Genomic DNA, 26,635 nt, shown 5'->3' with positions numbered 1-26,635 from the left:
ACTTACCCCTTTTGGGGCCATCTTTTGAGTCATTTACATATCACTTCCTTGTAGACTGTCTTATTCATACTTGCCTTCAAGGATCAGTTGCAATCATAAATTGGTAATGTTGAAAAAATGTAACTCTTGTTTTCATAGTAGGAAAGTTACCTTGACACTGATTTTGTCTAAGTCTTTTTAGTCATGAGAATGCAGAGAATTTACAACTTAGCAATATTATTAACTTACTATGAATGACCAATTAAGTCATTCAATTAAGTGCAATCAATTAAGTAGTTAAGGATAAAATTATCAGTAAAGATTTTGTGTTTATTTAAAAAACTGTTGCTGTTTAAAAGCTACTCTAAACCTCAGGATACTAGAGCTGAGACAAAGTAAATCCCGGAGGTCAAGATCCACCTGCTTTATCTAAGAATACACACAGCTTTCACAGACTCAGCCATGACTGCCAACAAAAGATTTTTAAGCCTGCGATTCTAGAGTAGTTCTTAGAATATGAAAGGTCTATGGCTATTATATTTCCCTCAGCTTGCCAAGATACACATCTGAACGTCGCTGCACAGTCGTCCTATGTCCATCTCCCCCGCCCCCCAGGCTCCTCGGAAGTGCTCACTGCTGACAAATTAAAGTATGTTGATTCTTCCCTAGCACTGCTGGCCCGTCAAGTCATGCACTATCATTTGGTCACAAGTTCTTTGATAGATGCCTTGGGTGTGCAAAGGCTTCCCACCTGTGTGATTGTCAAAGCGTGGTTCCTGCACAGTAACGTCAGCATCACCTGGGAACTTGTTAGAAATGTAAAATTTCAGGTCTCTCCTTGGACCCACTGAATCAGAAACTTTGGGCATGGGGTCTAGCAATCTGTGCAAGCCCTCTAGGAATTCTGATGTATGCTAAAGTGTGAGAAGCATTGATTTAGACTCTGGGATTATTTTAAGGGCTACCTGTAGTTTACTGGAAGTGTTGAAGCTATCCATGAAAAGTTTTCAGGACCTCTATGGACTAAAGTTGTAAATAATGCATCTTAAATCCAAGTTAACACTGTTAACAGAGTTTGTACTTTTAATTCTCTCTCAAAACCACATTACCACCACTTGAGAGTCACGGACAACACCCTTTCAACAGAGTACAAATAACTATGCTGTCATTAGCATACCACATAAGGGAAGGAAGGTAGAAATTCTTGCAATTCTGTGCCAGAATATGCAGCAGAGACGTTTTTATTTTGGAACACACAATTTACTGGCAGAGCTCAGAACAGAATTTGCCAATCTAGATCAGAGATGCTGCTTCAGTCTATTTAAGTACAGCATCTTAAGTAGGAGTGGGTGTATGTACAGATAGGATACAAGTATGTACTGTTTAGTGAGGCTAAAGGAGAGTGACTTGTGAACTAAGCTTTTTAACAGGATTACTTTTCCCACTACTTTGAGAAAAAAAGGCTTCCGTCTCTCCCCTGAAGAAAGTATAGGCAGTAGGGAGACATTTACGTGCATGGACTCTCTCTGTGGTAATAGTGATTGCTCTGGAATAGAGGAACTGAGGGCAAAGGTGAGAAGACAGTTTTCACTGTGAATCCTTGCGTACTGTTTGAATTTTTAAAAATCACAAGAAGGTATTACATTTCAAAAGGAAAAATATTTCAAAATAGTTTCCTTAACAAACAGTACTGGAGTGCTTCCTAGGTGGCGCAGTGATTGAGAGTCTGCCTGCCAATGCAGGAGACACGGGTTCGATCCCTGCTCCACGAAGACCCCACATGCCTTGGAGCAACTAAGCCCGTGCACCACATCTACTGAGCCTGCGCTCCAGAGCACGTGAGCCACAACTATTGAGCCCATGTGCTGCAACTACTGAAGCCCATGCACCTGGAGCCTGTGCTCCACAACAAGAGAAGCCATGGCAGTGAGGAGCCTGCGCACCACAACAAAGAGTAGCCCCCACTCACCGCAACTAAAGAAAGCCTATGCACAGCAAAAAAGACCCAACACAGCCAATAAAATAAATAATAAAGAAATAAATTTATAAAACAAACAGTACTGGAACAACTGAATGTCCATATGCAAAAAACTGAACGTTGGTCCACACTTTGCACTATATACAAAAATTGACTAAAAATGGATGACAGATCTAAATGTAAGACTAACAACTAGAAAACTTCTAGAAGAAAATTTAACAGGAAGTCTTTTTGCTCTTGGGCTGGGCAAAATTCTTGCAGATACAATAATAGTCTAATACATTAAAGAAAAAATTTGATCAACTGAACTTCATCAGAATTTAAGAACTGCTCTTTGGAAAGACACCATTAAGAAAATAGGACAGGCCACAGATTGGGAGAATATATGTACAGGAGCACATATCATATAAAGGATTTATAAGTAAAGACACTCAACACAGTAAGAAAAAAAAACCCAATTACAAAAATGTAGATATAAATGTATTGCAAATACTTCTCCCACTCTTTGGATTACATTTTCACTCTTAATAGTGTTTTTTAATGAACAGAAATTCTTAATTTTAACATATTCCAGTCTATCCGTTTTGAAAACATGGACAAATATTTGAACACATTTACCAAAACAGATTTATAGATGACAAGCACATGAAAAGATGTTCAACATATTTAGTTATTAAGAAAATGTAAATCAAAGCCATAACGAGATAACAATGCATACTTATCCAAATACTTAAAAACAAAACCAACAATAGATGAAATGGAACTCACATGTACTGCTTTGGAGAATAGAAAATGGTAAAATTATCAGCCTGGCAGTATCTTATAAAGTTAATCACACACTTAACGTGTGACCAGGTGACCCCACTACTCAGTATTTACCCAACTGAAATGAAAACCTATGTTCAGGGGCTTCCCTGGTGGCGCAGTGGTTAGGAATCCACAGGGCTCAGGTTCGATCCCTGGGCCAGGAAGATCCCACATGCCGCAGAGCAACTAAGCCCATGTGCCACAACTACTGAAGCCCACACACCCAGAAGCCTGTGCTCCACAAGAGAGGCCACCACAAAGAGAAGCCCATACACCACAATGAAGAGTAGCCCCAGCTGTCCACAACTAGAGAAAGCCAGTGCACAGCAATGAAGACCCAACAGCCAATAAATAAATAAATAAATAAATCTTTAAAAAAACAACAACAACAACAACACAAAAAACCTATGTTCATACAAAAACCCATATGTGAATGTGGCTTTTAGTGGCTTTATTATTGCCCCAAACTGAAGACAACATAATTGTTCTTCAAAAAGATTTAAAAAAAAAAAAAAAAAAAAGGCAACACATTTAAACAATGAAAAACTACCCATTAATAAAAAGAAACTACTGATAGACACAATAACATGGATGAAACTCAAATGCATTATACTGAATAAGAAAAGTCATACTCACATTCCAATCACATGACATTCTTATAAAGGCAGGACTACAGGGAAAGAAAAGTAAGTGGTTGTGGGAATGTCAGGTAGAAGAAGAAGTTGACTAAAAAGTGGGGGTAGATCAATGGAACAAGATAGGAAGTCCAGAGATAAACCCCATGCACTATGTCACAAAGGAGGCAAGAATATACAATGGAGAATAGACAGTCTCTTTAAGTAGTGCTGGACAGCTACATGAAATTAGAACACTCCGTAACACCATGCACAAGAATAACCTCAAAATGGATTAAAGATCTAAACGTAAGGCCAGACACTATAAAACTCTTAGAGGAAAACAGGCAGAACACTCTGACATAAATCGCAGCAAGATCTTTTTCAATCCACCTCCTAGAGCAATGAAAATGAAAATAAAAATAAATAGGACCTAATCAAACGTAAAAGCTTCTGCACAGCAAAAGGAAATGATCAACAAAATGCAAAGACAACCTTCAGAATGGGAGCAAATATTTGCAAACAAAGCATCCAACAAGGGATTAACCTCCAAAGTATACAAACAGCTCATGCAGCTCAATATAAAAAAAAAACCAAAAGCCAAAAAACAATCCAACCAAAAAATGGGCAGAAGATCTAAATAGATATTTCTCCAAAGAACACATACAGATGGCCAAAAGGCACATGAAAAGATGCTCTACATCACTAATTATTAGAGAAATGCAAATCAAAACTGCAATGAGGTACCACCTCTCACTGGTCAGAATGGCCATCATCAAAAAAATCTGCAAATAATAAATGCTGGAGAGAGTGTGGAGAAAAGGGAACCCTCCTACACTGGTGGTGGGAATGTAAATTGGTACAGCCACTATGGCGAGCAGTATGGAAGTTACTTTAAAAACTAAAAATAGAACTACCATATGATCCAGCAATCCCACTAGTGGGCATATATCCAGAGAAAATCATAATCCGAAAAGATACATGCACCCCAATGTTCTTTGCTTTACAAAAGAAAAGCCAGGACATGGAAGCCACCTAAATGTCCATCGACAGAGGAATAGATAAAGAAGATGTGGTACACATATATATATTGATACAATGGAATATTACTCAGCCGTAGAACAAAATAATGCCATTTGCTGCAACATGGATGGACCTAGAGCTTGTCATACTGAGTGAAGTAAGTCAGAGAAATACAAATATCATATGATATCGCTTATACGTGGAATCTAAGAAAATGGTACAAATGAACTTATTTATAAAACAGAAATAGAGTCACAAATGTAGAAAACAAACTTATGGTTACCAGAGGGACAAGGGGGTGGGGAGGGATAAATTAGGAGATTGAGACTGACATATACACACTACTACATATAAAACAGATAACTAATATGGACCTACTGTATAGCACAGGGAACTCAATACTTTGTAATGGCCTATATGGGAAAAGAGTCTAAGAAAAGAGTGGATATATGTGTATGTGTAACTGATTCACTTTGCTGTACAACTGAAACACAATATTATAAATCAACTATAAATCCAATAAAAAAAATTTTTAAAAAGTGTGTGTGGGGGTGGGGTGGGGGCTGGAATAGGAAGGAATGTTTTGAAGTGATGGCAATGTTCTTTGTGTTGTTACCTAACTATGTATTTGTCAAAACTTACAGAACTGTACACTTAAAAAGAGTACATTCACTACAGCAAATTATACCTAAAAAAATGCACTGTCCAGTTTGACTTTTAAGAAAATGGATACTGGATAAACTGAGTATGTGAGTAAGGGTTTTCAAGGGAACCTGTTTTGTATTATCAAATAATTACTCCTACTTGCAAAAATATTTACTATATTATTCTCTTAAACAGACTGTTCCTTTGAGGGCATTTTACATTTGGATACAGATTAGCTATTTTCTCATAGAGGCAAGAAGGTCAAAGAATAGTATGTGTGGTGAATCCTAATTAAACATGAATCATAAATGACATCTCTGAAATGATAAGTCCATGGGAAAATAAAACAATTTAACATAAATAACACATTCATTTAATTAATACACTTAATTATATTTTACTACCATAAATGCTATTATAAATCTAACCCTGAATTTGACATCTTAAGAACTAAGCAACTATTATCACTTAAGGAATATTTGTGGCTATTATAATGGTGTCACAAATATTACACAGGCTTACACAGGCAATAACTGCATATAGTTATATAAAATGTAGGGAACTTTCCTTGGTAAAAGTACACACATCAGATACCTCTCAATAACCAGGTGGTGGCAAAGGCGGGGAACCAACTCTGAGGCAAACTAGGTTTCTGGATTCTCAGGTTTCCTTTGCACTCTGTTACTATGAGCGCTAAACTGCTCTGTGGTAGCCTTCAGTCTACTTACAGGAACCCACTGTATGCTTTTAATCCAAACCCTCCATATCACCGTCTATTTGATGCCATTCTTCTAGGTGCCACACAGTCAAGCCACAGAAACAAAGATTAGGTGTTTATTTCAGTTTTAAAGTTTTTGTCAATCAATAGCTATAAAAATTACATACCATCTTTCTTTGGACATGCTATTGCTATGTTAGCAAACTAAAAAACAGGCAGGAAGTACAGCTAAAGCCTGAATTGTGGAATGATCTACCCAATAATTCATTCTACTCATATTTGGTGCCTTAGAAAATGTATCATCTCTAAGTCCTGGTACTCTCCCCTCCCACTGTTAAATCTCAACTATTGAGAACTGCATATATATAGTAACTCTCTTTTTTCCCTAAAAAGTCTTTAAAATTAGATTTCAATCCACTAAACAGAAACAATACAGAACTGAAATCTGGCTCATGTTAATACAATTTAAGGTCTCAACGCATTTAATTATGTCAGATCTTATCAAGCACTGGAAAGCTATTTTAGTAATTTCTTAATGAAGACATACTGGTGTAGGTCACTCTCTTTCTTATATCTTCTTTCATTTATGTTTATATTCAGAACAATTTCTTTCTGGTTTTTTCAGTAACAAGTGTGTTACAAGTAACTTTTTATATACCTGATGAAGTGCTCCTGCTGGTAAGACAATGGCATCACCAAGAAACTGAATAAGAGTGCAGGTTTTGACTCCATATTCCTCAAGCAGTCTTCGGCGAAGCTTTTTGTTCACATACCAACTCTGGTCACGAATTGGGTCATGTTCTGGTAGAACTTCAAGGCCCTGTTCTTTTGAAATCTGAAATATGGATTAAAATTAAAATATATACCCCAATTTAAGTAAAGGAAATGGTAAATCCTGTTCAGTTAAATTTCACTTTTCTCTATAATAACAGTCTTTTGTTCCAGAATCTTCTGGAATGATGATTGAGCTTAAGTTAAAGAAAATGATATTCTTCAACTGGAAAAGCCAAAGGAAATGAAAACAACATTGCACACTAATATGCTGTTAATAAAGTAAATCATACTCCCTTCTAACCTCCTCCTTCAACTGTGAAGTTTTCTTTCTTATTAACTATTATTCATTTCTTTTTTTTTTTTTTTTTTTCCTTTTGTGGCTGTGCTGTGCAGCTTTTGGGATCTTAGTTCCCCAACCAGGGATCAAGCCCGTGCTCCCTGCAGTGCAAGCTCGGAGACCTAACCACTGGTCTGCCAGGGAATTCCCTGCACTATGAAGTTTTCATCTATTTGGTTCCTTACAATTATTTTAAGAGTATAGCACAAATATGGAGAAAAGCTTAGTTTAGTAGCTTTTTTTCCAAAAGCCAAACCATTTGTATGTATGGACTTCACAAACATTTCTTCTTCTTCTTTTCAATATTTATTTATTTGGCTGCACTGGGTCTTAGTTGTGGCATGTGGGATCTTTTCATTGCAGCATGAGGGATCTTCAGTTGCAGCACGTGGGATCTAATTCCCTGACCAGGCACTGAACCTGGGCCCCTTGCATTGGGAGCCCAGTCTTAAACACTGGACCACCAGGGAAGTCCCCATAAACATTTCTTGATGCTGCTCTTTTTTTTAAAGGTAGGTAGGTTATATTGCTAACCTTCTAACCCTTGACAAATCAATTTCAAGGGACCATTTGACTAACCAGTGAAATCTTCTGCTTTAAAGAGCATAATTTATACTATTTTAAATTGAAAGACTGGGATAAGACAGTAGTTACAGGGCCATAGCTCCTTCACTTCACACTGACCAAAGACAAACCTTAAGTACATTCAGAAAAAGATGAAGTATAATAAGAAAACAGCAATTATGGTCCCTTAAAAGAAACCCCTATAGTTACAAAATTCAGAAAATATTTGAGAAAATGGTTTGAACCAATTTCAGATTAATGTGTCACTTTTTTAACAAGTTGAATGTAAAATTACACAAAATTTCAGTCTATTCAAAAAAGTACCACAGAGCAATCAGATATTACAGTAGAATTACTATCTAGGTCAACAGCCAAAAATATCGATAAAATTAAAAAAAAATTCTGCCTTCTTTATGTGTTTCCATGACATATTAGATTCTATTTTCTATAATTCCAACCATTACTTTTCACCAAAGGTAATATGTGACTCATTGACAGGTTCTTTACTCTAAGGGGATGAAGGACTACTAGTAACTGAGAAGAAATTGCCATTCAAATTCCTCAAGAGAAAGGAGCTTGTGATTTTCAACAACAAAAGATTCCATCCTCCTAATTAAAAATTATTTAATCATCTTATACTGCTGAATGCCAATGAAGTTACATTAAAAATTAAGTCTCTGCTCAAGGTGAAAAGATAATACTCTTTGTAATCTAAATTATACCTTTTGAAGAAATTCCCTTATCTTGTCAACATCTTTCCCAGCATAAATATGCCACAGAGCACCAGGTATCTCACTTGAGTCCTTCAATCGTTTTCTTAAAATGTCGTCCAAATCTTCTTCCTCAAATTTCTTGAGTATTCCTGAAATACAGAATATTTTCTAACTGGTCAGTAAAGACTACCAGAAAGCCAAGTTTCCTAAAATTGACCTATCAGAGTAGTATAATGCCTGACTAGACTGGGATTCTTAAAGAGGAGATAAACCCAGTTTATATATGAAAACTGTTAGAACTACAAGAGCAGAGAACACTGACCCTGGGTAACTAAGGACAGAAACAACAGTAACTTTCCCAGTTCATTTCTTTTCTGTAAACCAAGGAATGGGAGACAAAATGCAAGGGCTTTTACTCAAACTTAACCCACTTTCCTCCTGTCCCAAGGGTATGGTCATAACAATGTTCTGTACCTACAGCATTTTATAACTTACAAAGGACTTTCATGACCACTATTATGGTAGGAAAGGATCAAAACCACTATTTTATAGCTGAGCAAAAGCTTCAGTGGGGAGGAGGGATTTGTTCATTACCATGACTAATGAATGGCACAGCAAAATGTCTTCCAACTAATTTCTGGGAGATCTCATTTACTATTATTGGTTAATCTGTAATCAAATGCAAATGCTTCAGGTGCTATGATTGAGAAGGCATCAGGCCATTCTTCCAAAATGTTGACAAACTAAAAACTGTACATATATATGTACAGAAAAAATGCTAACTGTAGTTATCTCTAAGTGAAGTGTAGGAATGTCATCATTTTCAAATTCCTGATTTTGCTACAATGAACATCTCAAAGAAATGTTGTTTTTAAGAGAAAAGGAAATCTACTGCCTAATACAAAGAACATATCAAATGCTCCCTAATTTTTTATCTTTAAATTTAGCTGCAAAGATTTTTTTGAAGTCAAACATTAGGTGTTTACAATATGCCAAACACTGTCCTAGACTGTTGGGGATTAGAGTTAAGACACAGTTAAGACTTCACAGAATAAAAGACAGTATCAATAAATGCAGGCAAATAAAGAATATCACATACTGGTTAAACACAATCATATGAGTACAAAAAGACTGGTTCAGTCTTCAAATATTATCTTTTAAAGAAAAGGATAACTTAAAAGAAAATTGTTAAAGCTCTGTGAATTTTAAAAAGGCTGCTACAAAGAATATATCAGGTATTTCCTAATTTGTGACAGTGAAATCACAAGGATGAAAATGGTTGCTGGAATAGAGAAAGTTTATTCTTTAATGAAGACCTCTAAGGGGAGGTGACAATCTGAGCTACATTTTGAGGGATGAATACAGGAATTTGCTAGGGAAACGAGGTAGGAGAGGCACTGTAGTGGAGGAAAAAGCATGTGCTTTATGTAGGTGAGTATTGCTTGATGTATTTTAAGCATTATTATAACACTAAAACATTCCTTTTTTGGTGACCATCTATAAAAATTGGCAAAAACTTTAAGGAAAGACAGTTCAAGAATTAAAGTGCTGATGACTTTTTCTCAAAAGACCAAACGTTATACTATGAATGAGAGATGGGAGATGAGCTAAGATTACTAAGAAAGTTCTAGCATTTAAGGACACGAAAGAAAAGTAGGGGAGAAAAGCAGATGTAACCTCTGTATTGTAGACTAACTGCTACAGGGGATGATTTGAACTAAGTACAATGAGGTACAAAAGAGATGCCTTGGTATCTGCAAGGGATTGGTCCCCTGCAACCCCCAATCCTGGCAGATACCAAAATCCACAGATGTTCAAAATCGTGGAGTGTCTGCACATAACCTCCACATATCCTCCTCCCTCACCCCATACATTTTCATATCGCTTATAATACCTAATACAATGTAAATGCTATGTAAGTAATAGTAAATACAATGTGAATGCTATGTTAACAGTTGCTGGCCACAGCAAATTCCTTTTGCTTTTTGAAACTTACTGGAATTTTCTTTTTCCTGAATGTTTTCTATACTTGGTTGCTTGAATCCGCAGATTATGAAGGGGCAACTAACTCTGGCACCACAGGCTTTGAAAGCATAAGTAATCTGATACCAAAGGTCACCCATTTCTGTGCTAGAGCTCAGACCATAACTCAAGTGTGCCTGACTCTCAAATCCTTGGGAGTCGGGGAGGCAAGAGTTTTTATCGATTATGATCAAGAGTCAGTTAAAGAAGCTGAGACACTATGAGTTTCTATAGTTTTGGAGAAATTTAGGTTATGTATTATAGAAGCTGTCAAATAGACACAAAAGCTGAGTGAATACTATAATAAACCCGCAGGTCCTGGGCACCTAAGCCACTAAGCTGATGAATATATTCTGAGCTCCAGATAGAACTGTTGAGCTAAATGGTGGCTGGAAATCATGTACAGAATTTCACAGGAAGTGCACGTAAACCAGAAAAGGCAGAGAATAAAGTCTGTGACTCCAACATAAGAAGAATGAGGGGAGTAGTGTTACTGAAGCCAAGGCCTGTATTTGAAGAAGAGGTGTCATTTATTACAGATGATACAAATAAGAGCACCAGAACTCTTGAACTCAGAACTCTTCAGGACTTGAACTATGACTGTCAGTGAAAGCCACAGCAATAGCAACGGTAATCTCAGTGGCGCCAACCTGCACTGGGTTGAAATATGAAAGGGAGGTGAGACACAGCAAAGAATGTGTTATGAGGGCAGGAGCAATAGGATGGTGGCAAGGAAAACAAGGTCTGAAGAAGGCTTTTTGAGGAAGGAGAAAAAGTCTAAAGTTTGCTCCTACTCTGAGAAAAGAAGCCAGTGGAAAAAGAAAGTTTAAGGACCTATGTCTGTAAGTTAAAGGGAATAATAGATAGAATAAGGTTTTGGAAAGAAACCCAGAGGACAATCTAAAATCTATACACCCGATAGAACAGTTACTTCTACTTAGGAGAAAAGGCCCCTTCTCTCTGGTACTAGAAGGGAAAAGAGAATGCTTGAGACACAAACATGCCTCAATCACCTTCAGAGCTCAAGGACCTAGTTTCTATTCTTCACTAAATGTATATAAGTGAGCTTACCAGTTTAGTTTCATAAGCCCGATATTTAATAATAGGAAAGGAGCAAATAAAAAAATACTCAGTTTTAAAATTAAAATTCCTTTTGTGTAAAAAAAGACAGGTAAATTAATAACATCTCAGAAAAAATATTAGAATATCCCTATATCCACTGCAATTTTGGGGGGGAATCTTTGATATTAACTCAGAGGCTGACATTCTGGATAATATTGCTGTGTGTGGTTATCCAACTATTATTGCAAAAACCACTATTCTTTAAGTTTCTTTACCTGCTTTTGAGAGAATGCCATTTCCTTTTGCTATGCCAACATAGACTAGAATATTTACAACATCAGAAACTTCAACATGTAGATTTGTTGTTCCTATGTCATGATCTTTAGCAGCAGCTACACCTGTGTATAAAATAAAATTTTATTTAGCATAATACTTTCTATATTCTAGATATTCCTTCCTAAATCAGCTCTAAGAGGAAAATCTGTTAATTGTAATTTGAGTTTTAGTCTCCTTATTCCAAAACCTGCCCACAAAATACCACAATCCTTGAAATGTACCATAAAAATCAAATTAATAGAAAATGTAACTGGGTTTTACAAGGAAGTAGCAGGTTCTTAACTATATATTGGCTATTAATACCTAATACAAAGTTTGACTTAGAAAAAGATTTCAATGGATTATTAAAGGAACAGATTTAGTAGAATCTAAAAATGATTAGACAATTTATCTTTAGATGGAAGTTAGTTAAAATTCCATATATTCCAAGTTGATAGAAATGCAAATATATACTTACCATAAGCACTGCATAACCTGGGTCCTAGATCAGGGCGTACAAAAAATCCTGGCAAGTGAGAGGCCAAATTGAATTTTCCTTCTGGATTACAATATTCTGGCAATGGCAGACTCTTTAAAAGATCTTCATATCTGAAGAATAACATTGACTTCTTTTGAATAAAGATTTACATTCTTAAGTGCTTTCAAATATATAATGTTCAAGTTGTTAAACTTTCCTTAAGGCCTTTAACAGTTAACAATTTGCCATTCAAAGTTTAAACGAATGTATAACACATGGATAAGCAAAGAACACAAGTGATACTGACTAAAACTGCAATTCTGTTTCCCTACACACAGCAAATTCAAAGCACCAAGAGATGGGAGGTCCCAAATGGGGCCTCCTGTTCAACAGGAGCATTCTCTTCTTTACTGCCCCAACAAAGACCTCCCCTGATAAGACTACAGAGATTCAGTTCTGTTTTTTTTTTAATTATTATCTTTAATTGAGGAAGATACTGCCTTAAAACTCACATTTGTAGTTCATTATCCCACTTCTGGGGATAATCTCAGCTCAACCTCAAAAAGCCAAGAGTCAAAAAAACAAGTATAAAAAGATATACCTTGCTGGCATCATACTCTTGAAGTCTTCTCCTGAAGGACAATCTTTCAATTTTAAAACAACTGTTTCTCCACTTTTCATTTTTTGCCGTTCTATAAGAATGCAATTGATTATTAAAAAGATAATCTCTGTCTTTTTATTTTTATTAAAGTTTGGAGAGGAAGGAAGAAATGTAAAATGAATGAATACCTCTATTGTTGTACAGTAGGTACTTAAAGAATTCTTGCTTATGGACTTCTATGTAGTATTAAGATGTCTGTTCTTTATGAACATATAGGTATTTGTAATATTGCCAAAAATTCTTTTAAGAAAACTATTTAGGGACTTTCCTGATGGTCCAGTTGTTAAGACTCTGCCCTATCAATGCAGGGGGCACAGGTTCAATCCCTGGTAGGGGAACTAAGATCCTGCAAGCCACAGCCTACCCCACCCCCACCCCCGCCCAAAGCCCAATCACACACACAGAACTCTTTAAAATTGTTATGAAAATTACAGTCTTCCCCAGGAATGTTAATATATTGACTATGACATAAGGAAACACAGTATAAATGATCTTTTTTTTTTCCTTTGCTGTACAGTGAGGCTTGCAGGATCTTAGTTCTCTGCCCAGGAATGAATCCCGGTCTCAGCAGTGAAAGTGCCGAGTCCTAACCATTGGACTGCCAGGGAATTCCTAAATGACTTCTTTATGGTCAAAGGAAGTGAGGGGTAGAGCCAGGAATAGGACCCAGTCTTCTACTTCCAAGTACTTGTTCCTTTTTACTAGACAACAAAGTAATACAGACATTTCAAATTAACTTAATATTAAACAATATTAAGTCATATTTGCAATTTATCATTCTGGGGGGATATGTTTAAGAAAACAGTAAAACAAACAAACAACGTACTTGAAACTTCTTCAAAACCATCCCAGAATTCCTTAACACTGGCATTTGAAATAATGCTGTCTTTGCAGTTCAAGAGATCAGCTTGGTGGTCTCCAAAATCAAGACTAATTGAGTCTGCCTTCCACAAGTTAATGTTCATTTTCTTATGCACACCAGAAACCACTGTAGGCTTATAAATAGATAAATAAAAGTTATTTATTATTTGATTTCACACACACATACAACAAATGGTTAACATGTTGAATTTTAAGACTAATGACAAATTGTGAGAATAAAAGAGGTTTTTAAAAATAGTCCCTGACCTGGAGAGAAGGTGATAAGAGATGCCATGGACATGGCAGAGTACACTCCCATTTTTGAAAACAAAAATTAAAACATAGTTTATATCCATTCTGATTTTTTTTTCCATTCTGATTTTATATCACTTAAACACATACACACATTGTTTACCTCTGCACAAAAATAAATTTCAAGTCTAATGACTGATTCCCTGAAAGTGAATCTCGCCTTTGAAATCACATGAATTAAAATTTCCTCAAGGCTCTCTAACTTAACAACCAACAACTGAAAATTTGTGGTTTTAAAACTCCAATGCCAATGTAAAATAAAGACCTCAAAAGGCAACATGACACATTATTCTTAAGTTTCTTTTTTTTTTCCTTTATTGTAAATGAAGTAAAAGAGAACACAGAAAGTTGTGACTTGAGTCTCTTGTAAAAAAGATGTTATTTTTAAGTACTCTTAAAACTCATTTAAGACAATCAAATTTGAGGAACCATAAGTGCAGAATAACCTTGAGCTAGGGTTGTTCTCACAAAAGATATCTCAAAGGAAAAGAAAAAAATAAAACAACAAAAACCACCCTCAGAAGTTTAGTTAACTACTTGGAAACTGCAACATTAAACTTCCTTTCAATGGGCTGATATAGTAATACATCCAACTATTAAAACAGATTCAACTATCAGATAATTAACTATTGCTGATAATCCACATATTAATTTCCAGCCCCTATTATGCCTATCCAGCAATACTTCCATCCAGCCCTGTGCCACTCCTTATCACGGTAACCAGCAGCTTGGGAAAAGTAAAATTAAAAAAAAAAAGATGACAACGACAACAGAGGCAGTTAGTGGACACATTAGAACACTCAAGCAGGATTCCTAGTCTGCTATCATCATCATCTTCCTGAAATGCTGGAAGCCTTCCTAATTTGATTCCTTGCCTCTGATCTTATTCCCCTCCAATCCAACTTCCAATCTGCTTGGCTGTCAGTTATTTTAAAATGTAGACCTGTACAACACAGGGAATACAGCCAATATTTTATAATGACTATAAATGGGGTATAACCTTTAAAAAATGTGAATCACTATATTGTACACCTGTAACTTATACAATATTGTACATCGACTATAATTCAATTTTAAAAAAAGTAAATCTGATTACTTTGATTCTTCAATTAAAACTATCATCTATAAGATGAAGTTCAAACGTTTTAGCAGGATATAAAAGCCCCTCATAATCCTAACTGTAACCACCTCTTTTCCCCATTATTACCCCACAGAACTCTTATTTATGTCTGGTAAACAAAGCTACTGAACAGTTCCCCAACATTTGATCCTTTTTATTTCCAACCTCTTGCGCATCTTATAAAACCTTCACTTAATCCCTGAAACATTAATTCAGACTACTAGCCCTTTTGAATTAGTACTCTAGCTTAGTCACTCACTCTTTTAGGTTTCCATAGTACCTCAAGCAAAGTTCTCAGAACATTTAACATATATATACAAGTATTTATTTATGAGACTGTTTAAGCCTACACAAATTTAAGTTGTCTAAATTGTGACCCAGCAATGGCATCGGGGCTTCAAGGGAGAGCCAACCAAAAAAATATATGCTAAATACTGCAATGTATGGGTGTGTATTTTTTCTAGCATGAGGAACCAAGTTGTCATCAGATTTCGCCAAGGACTAGTGACCTAAAAAGATTAAGAACCATTGTACTAAAATGGTTCTTACTCATTTTTACGTAACTTACTCATCTTTATATCTTTAATGGCCAGCACAAAGACTGGATTTTATTAGTTGCTCAATAACTATCTGTTGAATGAAAAAGTTAAGTAAAATAGCAATGATGTTTTCCAGAATGCAAGAAAAAAACTGAAGATATTACTAAGTCATGCAAATTCCTCATTTGTGCACTAATGTAAATTACCATCTGAAATGTGTATCAAACATTATTATATCAAAACTCTGGTCAAACAAAATAATTTTTGAGACGAATTAAATGATGGGGTTCGTCATTCAAGATTTGATGAACTAACTTGTAAATAAATATTCTATGGATAAACAGTAAAAGTGAAAACATCTACACTTCTCATCAGTTCAAGAAAATTGCTTTTAGTATTAATGTTGTAATAGTAGATATGAATCTGTTAACTGGACTAAAATACAAATGTAAAAAAGGGAAGGTGATACCAAACCTTGTACATATATGGCTTTACTAAAAGTCTGCTAACAGGGAATTCCCTGGCGGTCCAGTGCTTAGGACCCAGCCCTCTCACTGCCAAGGCCCTGGGTTCGATCCCTGGTCAGGGAACTAAAATCTCGTAAGCTGTGTGGTGCGGCCAAAAGAAAATAAAAGTCTGCTAACAGTTTGAAATAATGGTATCAAATAATCAACGCTTCCCTGTTAATTCATATAAATCTGGCCCCAAAATAAGAATTCTGAAACAATCATTCTGGTAACTTTTTTGGTGTTTATGATATCTTTCAACCCAAATGTGTCAAGTATTATCTTTCCCCTCTCTTTCTATCCTAAGGAGAAAACCATTTTTCCTATTCAACCAGCTTTAGTTCCACTCAGAGCATACTAAATCAGTTTAAAATACTCACTTGTCCATGTTTCCAACACTCTTTGAAAAGCTTCCAATTATTAATATTTTTATAATCCTTAAGCCACAGGATATGCTTCTCACAGATCCAAGAATGTGGTATATCACTGTACAATTTACTGTTTGCATCCATGGCAGATTTTCTGCTTTCTTTAGGTTCTTCTTTGATCTCTGGTTTTACATTTATCTTAGAGGCTTTATTTGGTGGAATTTTGTTTTCAACAACTGAAGCAATTATGTCATCAAGAATGTTTGGCATAGTCCTTCCACTTTTACCACTCTAACAAGAAAGAAAATTGTATTTTGAGGGGAAATGATTACATCTGGAAATCTGTGCTTTGATGTACTATTAACACAGCAAACAACCAACACAAACAATATATCTGCTTCAAGAATCATGTCAGTGGATATGGATCTCTAGTCCCTACACTGTTCCTGACTGTGGGAAGCAAAAGTTGGGTGGTGTCCATGTGAGGAACTGCCAGATCTGCAGAAGCTAGACGTCTAGTCTTCCTACCTTTTATAATGTTTTAGGATCGAGGCAGAGGGAACAAATAGGTAGACTCTCCCAAATACTTTTAAAAACCACTAAAAACTTGTGTCCACCTATGCAATTTTTTTTCCTGGTGAATAATTAAAGCAAAAATTTATGTCTAAATATTTTAAATAACAAAACATTCACATCCATTCCCCCCGCCCCATATATGGTTTTCAAATTCTGAAGGAGTATCTGAGGGCTCTTTTGGAATCTAAATGCCCCTCCCCTAACCTTTTTCACCTGGGAAAAGAACAAAATCTCTGGCTTTTAAGTATGAGAATTATAATGCAAATAGCATCATGCTTATCAATTTGGTATATTTGATTTCATGTGCATCTATTTACTGTGTGGTTCACAGTCAAGACCCCAAATTTAAATTTAAGGCCCATATGAAATCCAAAAATCTGGCATCTCACTCACAGGGGTTCCCATTGAATACACTGGTGCAAAGGCAATGCCAGCATCTGTAGAACCCACACGTAGCTTGCCAGCTGTTGTGGTCAGCAAATCTCGTAATGTTGAGCCTTGTTCGCTACTCTGGGACACAGGAGGTGAGGTTCTGCTATTTGGAGAATCAGGGTCATCTTGTTCTCTCTCTTCTTTAATTTGCTTTTCAAGGGCAATTTCTTTGTTTTCTGAAATAAAACATTTTACGAAATTCAAATAAAATTAAAGATGCTACTGAAGTACAGACAGAGCTGGCATCCTACATTTTATAGTGAGAGATGAAAACTGTAGCACTAGTGATTTATTCACCTGAACACACACCAGAGGATGGGTTAGATCCTTCAGGAGTCAGATAGTTTGAATATGAAAAGGCCTTCCTCAATATTTTAGACATGTAGGTGAGTTTGTACCTGTCACAAATGAAAAAATGCTATACCTAAGACAGGGAGAAAGTTTAGGTAAGTTACAAATCTATTGCCCTGATTGATACGCTAATCCACAGATGATTCTATAACTAACTTTGATATGAACACAGGAAGTCGAGTTCCTAGTGAGAAAAGACAAATGTTTTACTGAATCTAAGCCACAATGCAAGCAAAAGACAAAAGTAAATTGTTCTAAGTGATCAGTAGTACATTAATGTATAATAGTACATTATTGACTACAGTTCTCTATTAGATAATAGGTTAGGTTTACCTTTTTTTTCCTCTCTGGACTTTTGCTCTGCAAGATCTGCTAACCAGTGCAGTGGTGACTGGGATTCTGGAGGAGTTAACTTGCTGTCTGTGCTTGCATCACTCTCTGGGCTGCTGTTGCCATTACTCTCAGGCTTCTGAGGGGTATTCTGCTGCTGAGACCCAGGCATGCACAGAGAAATTTTATTACTGTGATTAAGAACATTCTGTAAAACCTACAAAGGTAGAACAGTTGAATTTTTAAAATACTATCTCTTCAATTATTGAGTTAAAAGTAGAGGTTACATTTATACAGTAAGATAGGAAACATAACTTACAAAATGCAAGTCCTAAACTGGATTTCAAATATCAAAGCTGATTAATTTAACCATGCATTTTATTTGAATAAAGATTTTTACTCACCTGAGACACACCATTCATAGTAGAAAAATTTCCAACTTGTATATTCTGTTTGTTAGTACAATGACAATGGGATTTAATACCATATTTTTCTCTAAGCGTGTGCATCACATCTAGAAGATCTGTCAAAACTAAAAAATATAATGGTTAATAAAAAGGTTACCGCTAGCTGTTAAGATTATAAAAAATTTTTTTGTTTTTCTTGTGCCTTTTCACTTTCTTCCACTTTTCCTGCATTCCTTCCATCTATTTCAGGTTTGATCATTCAACCAAATTCATGTTCTCTATTCTTTTACCTATTAAACTATCATTATGCTCAAAAAAAAAAAAAAAAAAAAGGCAGTAGAATAATCTGCAATAAATACACCTACCATGCTTTTTCATTACACTCTAGCCGTCATCATCATCATCCCCTCCCCTCTCCCCTCCTCTGTCCACACTGTGCAGCTTGTGGGATCTTAATTTCCCAAATGACCAGGGATCAAACCCGTGCCCCCTTCAGTGGAAGCATGGAGCCCTAACCACCAGACTGCCAGAGAATTCCCAGTTTTCCCTTTCTAAAATGGTTCCTCTAAGGCATTCTTCATCATTGGGTCTGGGCTTATCCTGCTAACGTTATTACACAGAGGACTAAGAACAGGGCAAGAACAATTCAAGATTACATAAACCTTACCTCTTCATTTTGCTACTACTACATACTTCTAAGTAATCTGAAACAACGAAGAGCTGTCACACTACTCAGTAAATGTATATTTATACTTACCAGAACCGGGTATAATTTGAGTTGGCATTAAATGTTTGTGATCATGAGGCTGTCCCTTCACACACTTCATCCAAGCATACAGTTCTTTATCTATAAGATAATAACATACATACTTTTATATTAGTCATGGTTTTACAATTATAAAGTTGATGGCTTATATACAAAGAGTTTAACAAATAGATAAAATGTCAGTGGCAGGCTTCATGTTTGCTTCTTAAAACAACAACAAAAAAATGAGTTCCACCATTCCCAGAATTTTCTAAAATACACAATACAAAATAGATACAATCTTACTAGCCTTTTCTAAAATGACCATTCTTTAGTCTCATTAATGTATTAGTCACCTCAATCTTCCCTGTAGCTATTTGTGCCAAACAGGACTTTTGCCTGATCTTAGTACATTAGACTAATGTACTAAGTTTGAGGCTACTGCCAACTATTTTTTTTTTAAATGGGTCAAAGCCATGACCTGTCACAAGACATATGAAAAAGCCTCAACTTGACAGAATTTAATTGCTATTACTGCAATAAGGGTCATAACTGGAGTAGTCAATGTATTAAGGCACAGCATGAGGCACATACAAAGGAAAAATATTCAATACTTTGATCTCAAGGAGGTCTTATATACATTTAATCATATAGATAACTACTTATGATGTGGCTATAAGAGCTTCAATAAATATCAAAAAGCTCATTAAATTCAGCATTAAAAAAATCTAGAACTATTTCATTAAAAGTTTCAGAGGAAATAAAATCAAATCCAGCCTAAAACTGGCTTTCTTTAAAAGCATTCTGATATTCCCTACAAAACCAACATAGTGACTTGTAAATGTTCTCTAAGTACTTATATTTTAGGCACTAGGTTTAGTTACCACTATATAAAGCTATAACCTAGTCAATGTGAGCTTATTACAATATTTATCAGAGAAATAAGGAGATATACACATTTGCTAGTGGTAGCAAATTCTTGAACATTTTGATTTAAACTTTATGGACCAATTTTTAGAGAAACCAGTTCACCCAAGTAATTGATTCAATTGTGACACACAATTCAACTGTGTGTCACAATTCAATTGTGACTTATGTGCTTGACTGTACTCATTAACAGTTTCTATAAGAGACTTCAGGCACTGACACAGTGGAATCTGAAAGCAGCAAAGCCTACCCTAAATTTGGGCTACATTCAGAAAGTATCTACTTGAAATGAGAGAGTGGATCTACTAATCAGACTAAAAAGATGTAGATGCAGTTCTATACTAGAAATCTGGCTATTTTAATAAACTGTGGTTAATGCCTCCTTTTTTAAAAATAAACTTCACAAAATTTCCTTAATGTAATATAATCATAATTAAGGAAGGTAGGGAAAAAACTCAACTAATTCATCTAATTTTCCAGATGAGTGGTCCTAAAGAAAACCAACATAAAAAATTTCAACTTATAGGAAGTTATAACTAACCTCTGGAACTCTTCCTTTCCTTTGCCTTGTAACAATCTAAGCAGACCACAAATCCACATTTTTGGCAGACCCAATGAATGTTAAACAATGTTGCTTCACATGCATCACACATCTCCCGGACTCCTCTCACTGCTCTTTTCCAGGCAATTTTGGCTGAAACACAGGGAAGTAAAAATTTAAAGGCAAACATGCTCTTTTCCATACAATTTCCACTGCAATGCACAAAAACAAAATTTAAAGGTGAATCAAGAACTTTGAAGGATTTGTTAATTAACAATCAACAGCAGATTTCTTGATGTAATTTTAGTAATTCTCTTCAAAAGACTTACATTTAATGTAGGGTTTCTCAATCTTGGCACCCTTGCCATTTGGATAAATAATTCTCTTTTGTGGGGGACTATCTTGTGCAATGTAAGATGTTTAGTGATATCTTGGCTTCCACTATTAGATCCTAATTCCTTCTACTGCTCCAACACCTTTTGGTTATGCAACCAAAAATGTCTCGAGTCATTGCAAAATGTCCCCTGGGACCAACTAGTGGTTTAAGGGATGGGAAGGAAAAGAAACTAACACTTAGAGCACCTAGTATGGTAGGTGCTTTACTTAGTAAATATAGCATAACTAGTTTATAAACAAACCTGTGAGGTAGTTACCATTCCCGTTTCACATTCACACACATAAACAAGGAATAAAGTTGAGATTCAAATATGTCTGTCTAAGTCAAAGACTGTAATGAACCACACCAGCTAAAAAGCTTTTGAATAACTGAGATTATGTCTTTATATGGCAAATGATGAAGTTTCCCAATTTCACATTCAAGGTTGTCTTTATCATGCTCAATTATGTCATAATGGCAGAAATACCAAAACGCTATTGTAATTTCACAAACTGCTAATCCATTTAATTCAACCATAATTGGAAAATGTGTTACCTTAATTACATATAGGTGCATTTGCACATAAAAAAGTGTTACGATCAAATCAAAAGTAAACAAGCCTAGGTAAGATTAAGGACAGATAAAACATACTCCAAAGAGAAATTCTTAAAATGGAATGTGTACAGTTGCATGTTCTAAGTATTTAACTTCCTTACCATCCTTTTTCACCCAGGACAAAGCTGTTTTTTCTGATGTTACTAATTGACAGAACTTATCACCTATTATATCCAAGATGTATTTTGAAGTTTCTATGTCTAGTTCATCATCCTCATAATTTTCATGTGTCCATAAACTCATAGCTTCATCATCATATTGGTCAGGAGAAGAGAAGCCATCTATTCTAACCACTCCATTTTTACTAAATGACAATCTGAAACATTAAAACATAAAAGCATTAGATAACAAGACAGAAGTCCAGTTGTAAATGTATAATTAATTTATATTTTAATATTATGCATATATAAATTACACTTACAATTATATACACACTTTACACACACAAATGGTAATGATAAGTGGCACCAATTTTAGGTTATTTCAAGAAATAAGATTTTCCCTATCACTTATACTTAACTACTTAATTCCAATCAAATGAAAGCTGTCCAAGTGTTTCAGAGGACAGAGAGTTAAAATGTAGGCCAAATGCTGCCTTGAGCAATGCAGTTATTTTATACATAATCTAAACCAGCAACCTCTAAAGTTGTAAATGCCGTAAATCACCCTTAAGACTCACTGAGAAGATTTTTAAAAAATGCTAAATTAAAAAATACATTGTCTTCATTAACATGACACTTTATTAGCATGATTTGGAGGAGCAAGACTGAAACTCTTAATAGCATATAAAGAACTTAATTAGTGTGCTTACTTCCTTCTCTTTGCTTCTGACATCTAATTTATGTGAGCACTCAATTCAGGGAAGTTTACAGTAAATGGAAGCAGAACTGCCATTCTCCTACAGGCTGATGGTTATTTCTCAATTATCTTTGTACTCACTATCTTCACTCAAGGAGGGGATATCAGAAGTACCTTACTAATCATTCTATATTTTTCAAGTGGACAATACCAACAACATTCCTTTTACCACTTCTTCCTATACCCTTATTACCTTTCCCTCTTTTTCTTAAAAAAAAAAACAAAAAACCAACTTTCTCCTTTCATTACAACACATCATCTTATTTCAGCTTTGTGTTATGTCTTCCTTGCCTTACTTAAAACTTTTCCAAAGGTTTTCTTATCTCTTCAAACCTACCTTCCTTCTGGTTCCTTTCCCAACTTTTCTGCACTTCCATGTGGACTACCTTCTATAATTATTCTTTGAAGTTGTCTGTCCTTTGGGGATTGTTGGCTAGAAAAACCATGAAGTAAAGAAGAAATGTTCTGTTCCTACCAATACATATTTTTGGAGTCTCTACTGGTCCACCAGCACAGTACATTTATTTGCCAGAGCAAAGTGCCTTCTAGCTTCTAAGGAAGAGGATGATGATGATGATTAGGAGAATAACTGCAGGTAACATCAGAGGCGCATTTAATACATGCTTGGCACTATGCTAAGGACTTTGTGTGCTTTATCTCATTTCACCTTCATGAAATCTCTGTGAAGTAGGTACCACTATATTATGTCAATGAAACAGGCTTAGCTGCAGTCCTACTACAATTAATAAAGTCACACAGGAACTAAGGGACAGAGCTGGAACTGAAACTTAGGAATGACTGACTCTAGAATCTGAGACATTAACTAGTCTCTACTGGCTGGGTTACCCAGCTAGTCTTTTAAACTCTCAAAAGTCTATAAATTTTTAGTATTAAAGTATTATTTAGTAATATTAATATTACAGTAGTATATATGTTAATAACAACTATTAAGTTGCTTTTATGTTTACCACAAAACCTGTCAAATGTGACGTGCTACTAACAAATCCTTCTTGTCATTTTATAACTCATATCTTTATTGCTACATAGGTTTAACAAAAGTATGGGTATCTATACTCCAATAAGAAAACAAAACAAACCCCCCCAAAACCCCAGAGTATGGGCATCTATAATGTAATACACTGACTTTAGTTTAATGCCTAGATTGTTTACCTAGATTTATAGACTTTTGTTACTGTGGCTAATGTAGATATAAATGTGACATTGTTTTGTTTTAGATAAATAAAAAAATACTTAAACTGCTGTCTCTTATCATTTAGAAAAAATACTAACATTTTTTCAATAAGGAAGAATAAATCTCTCAGAAGAGAAAGGCCATATGAAAATAAGTAGCATTACGAATATGAATTTAGTCTAACAGTTAACTATTGTTAACATAAAAAGTTTAGTATCTTTTTATAATGCTTCAAAAACACAGAGGCTCAAAGCCTCATTCCCACCTCCAAAAAACCCTCAGAACAACAGTATAATTTCCAATATCCTATTAATATATTTTCTCCCAATTACCTATTTTCAACTTACCGTCTAAAGTAGTAAAACCTACAAAATACTGGTGAGTGAGTTGGTTCTTCTCCCTTCTTACTCCGAATAAGTCTACATTCTCGGCACTTTTGCAAATTAGGCCCTATCTCGCAGCAGGAGTCATCCTGTAAAAAGGATTCCCCAGTTTGCTTCAGCTTCTTGACTTTACGCCAGTCTTTTAATACTGAACGAGGGATGCCAGCTGTAAAACACGTAGGAGAATATTAGCAAGATTATATCTTTTTAGAAAGGTAAACTCCTTGAAATAAAATTCAAATCAATTAAAGATCACTTAGAATATCGGCAAAAAAAAATTCAAGTCAATTATACAATTATGATCATATATTAAGATAGTAGAAAAGAGTTCTAGGTACTCATTAATAATTAAAAAGTCCATAGCATTATTTCTATTTACTATTCTACTAACCAAATGAACTCAATGTCAGTATACTGGAAATGCAGAGCTAAATAAATTTTCCAGCTGACTGAAATCTTCCACATATTCAATATTCATATTTGTATAGTAGCAAACATGAGAATCATTCATTTTCTATGTAATCTAAAAATACAGCTCTTCTACACAGAAATTTGGTGTATATAGGAGGAGACTCTTTTAAGATGCACAGGAAGAACCTAAAGACCAAAAGTTATTACTTCTAGAAACTATAGGCTAGTTTCAATAATTTATATTGTTTTTGAATAATCTGATTCTCCAAGGTAAGTGTGGATGAAGACAAATGTTGATTTTATCACGCTATATTTGTGGGAAGAGGGACTAAGATTTTTCTCCTATTATCTCTCCTTTATTATAATGTCCTCCATTTGATATCAATATAGATAGAAGCAGTATCTTTTAGAAAAATAAAAGCTTGTAAAAGAAAAAAGCCAGTATTAACCTGGCTGTCTTTATTGCTGCTATAAAGAAAAAAGGCATCAGGGGTCTGAAGAAAAACAAAACTCAAATGCACTACAGAATGTAATATTTGCAGGAAAAAATTCAATTTATTTACTATACTCTGCATCACTGCTCCGTCACATTTAACTACAACTTAACTGTTATAATAACACTGGCTCAAGTAATCAGTCATCTATACAGCAGCAAGAACTCAAAACGTTATATATAAATTAAATGTAACCCATTCAATTTAAAAAAAACATATTCACTTAAAAGCAATGTATGTTGGGACAAGCAAATACTTGTTGACTCCTATAAGCATACTTATACTGCCCATGTTAATATATGTCAGACTTGAGGTTTATATAATTTGTTATTTCTATCATGTAGAATGGATAAATTGTATTTCCTACCCTTGTGTCTACTAATCATGCCCATTTTGTGGATCAGAGGCAGCACAAGTGTTCTGAGATTATATCATTCTTGCAGAAGCACGTAGCAGACCTCTTGTCCTGAGCTCTCACTATCACTTACCTGTTGATAGTGTAAGTAGTACAATTACAGCAAGATCACATACATCTTAACATAGTAAGTGTTGTGTTTAAATTCCAGGGTGGCCCATTTGAAACAGGCTCCAGTTATTAAGTATCTCTATGACTGCTGCCTGGCTCTCCACAATTACATGTTCTCCCCTCTTCTGTCTCTAACTCAGAGCAAGAAGCCACTTGGCTTAATCCACTAGAGAAACACATATGTGGGCACACATACCACTTATGGAATAAAAATGCTTCCAGAAGGCTTGTGGAAAAGGTTTGTTATTTCCTCCACTGTGTATAAGACAGATTTCTCCTATGGACTGTAAAAAAAACTCAGAGCTTCTAGAAGTCAGAATGAACAACAGAATAGTAGTACACTGCTAATAAATTTTTGTTATACCACTTTTGATTATTTACTTTTTTATTTATTACACTAGAATAAACTAAATGAAATCTTTCTATTTAGACTAGAAAATGACCACTAACCAAAATGCTTTTACATTCCAGACAATGGAACAGTTCAAAGAGTATGGATAACCAAACTTATAAACAATTTAAATAGCATTATAAGAAAGAACCAGGTATGTCAAAGCAACTCTTAATTCTGAGACATGAAATGGACACTTAGACCTTTTTTCTAAAGTGAATGAATAAATTATAAAGACACGAAGGGCCAGGTCATATAGACTGTTTTTCATTATATTTTTTGCTTCCAGACTAGGCCAAACATGACTATGCCTAACTCCTTTTATGAATTTTACTGTAATATTATTTGTACAAGAAATAATACCAAATTTTTCAATTCTATATATATAATTTATTGGTGACATCTAAAATCAAAAAGTTTGAGATTTAGATACTTAGTTAACAAAAAATACCTAACTTAATGGCTATTACTTCTTCCTTTTATACCCGAAGAACCTTTTCAACCTTAGTTTTCTATTTATCAGCAAATCCTCAAAGCAACTGCTCTAGCAACACAAAACTGAGGAAGAAAATAAGAGAAAAATACATGCTAACCTTTAATTTCTGATATGCCTTCACCTTAAAAATATTTCTTGAGATACAAAAATGAACTTGTTAACAGTTAAACCACTGTTTCTGTGTGTCA

The 26,635-nt window shown here is 35.1% G+C and overlaps 1 protein-coding gene across 8 annotated transcripts in view; it reads right to left on the bottom strand.

The window, feature by feature from the left end:
* JMJD1C (jumonji domain containing 1C) overlaps nt 1-26,635 on the bottom strand; it is a 285,860-nt gene that overhangs the window by 3,917 nt on the left and 255,308 nt on the right. For 5 of the 8 annotated variants that reach the window (XM_057734771.1, XM_057734775.1, XM_057734770.1 and 2 more), the window contains 14 exons: nt 24,094-24,295; nt 21,798-22,012; nt 20,706-20,858; nt 19,250-19,339; nt 18,490-18,617; nt 18,089-18,302; nt 17,366-17,580; nt 16,409-16,687; nt 13,517-13,685; nt 12,631-12,721; nt 12,030-12,160; nt 11,512-11,634; nt 8,162-8,301; nt 6,423-6,599 (listed from right to left, as the gene is read on the bottom strand). In XM_057734771.1, coding sequence (XP_057590754.1) covers nt 6,423-6,599; nt 8,162-8,301; nt 11,512-11,634; nt 12,030-12,160; nt 12,631-12,721; nt 13,517-13,685; nt 16,409-16,687; nt 17,366-17,580; nt 18,089-18,302; nt 18,490-18,617; nt 19,250-19,339; nt 20,706-20,858; nt 21,798-22,012; nt 24,094-24,295 — 2,327 coding nt within the window. Of the gene's footprint in view, nt 1-6,422; nt 6,600-8,161; nt 8,302-11,511; nt 11,635-12,029; nt 12,161-12,630; nt 12,722-13,516; nt 13,686-16,408; nt 16,688-17,365; nt 17,581-18,082; nt 18,303-18,489; nt 18,618-19,249; nt 19,340-20,705; nt 20,859-21,797; nt 22,013-24,093; nt 24,296-26,635 lie in introns of those variants that run through there. The other 3 variants (XM_057734768.1, XM_057734769.1, XM_057734773.1) reach the window with 3 other exon arrangements.

This window comes from Hippopotamus amphibius, chromosome 5, assembly GCF_030028045.1.
Source record: "Hippopotamus amphibius kiboko isolate mHipAmp2 chromosome 5, mHipAmp2.hap2, whole genome shotgun sequence".
Lineage (NCBI taxonomy): Eukaryota > Metazoa > Chordata > Mammalia > Artiodactyla > Hippopotamidae > Hippopotamus > Hippopotamus amphibius.
The sequence above is the reverse complement of the archived record's forward strand: the minus strand, read 5'-3'. Positions and strand labels throughout refer to the sequence as shown.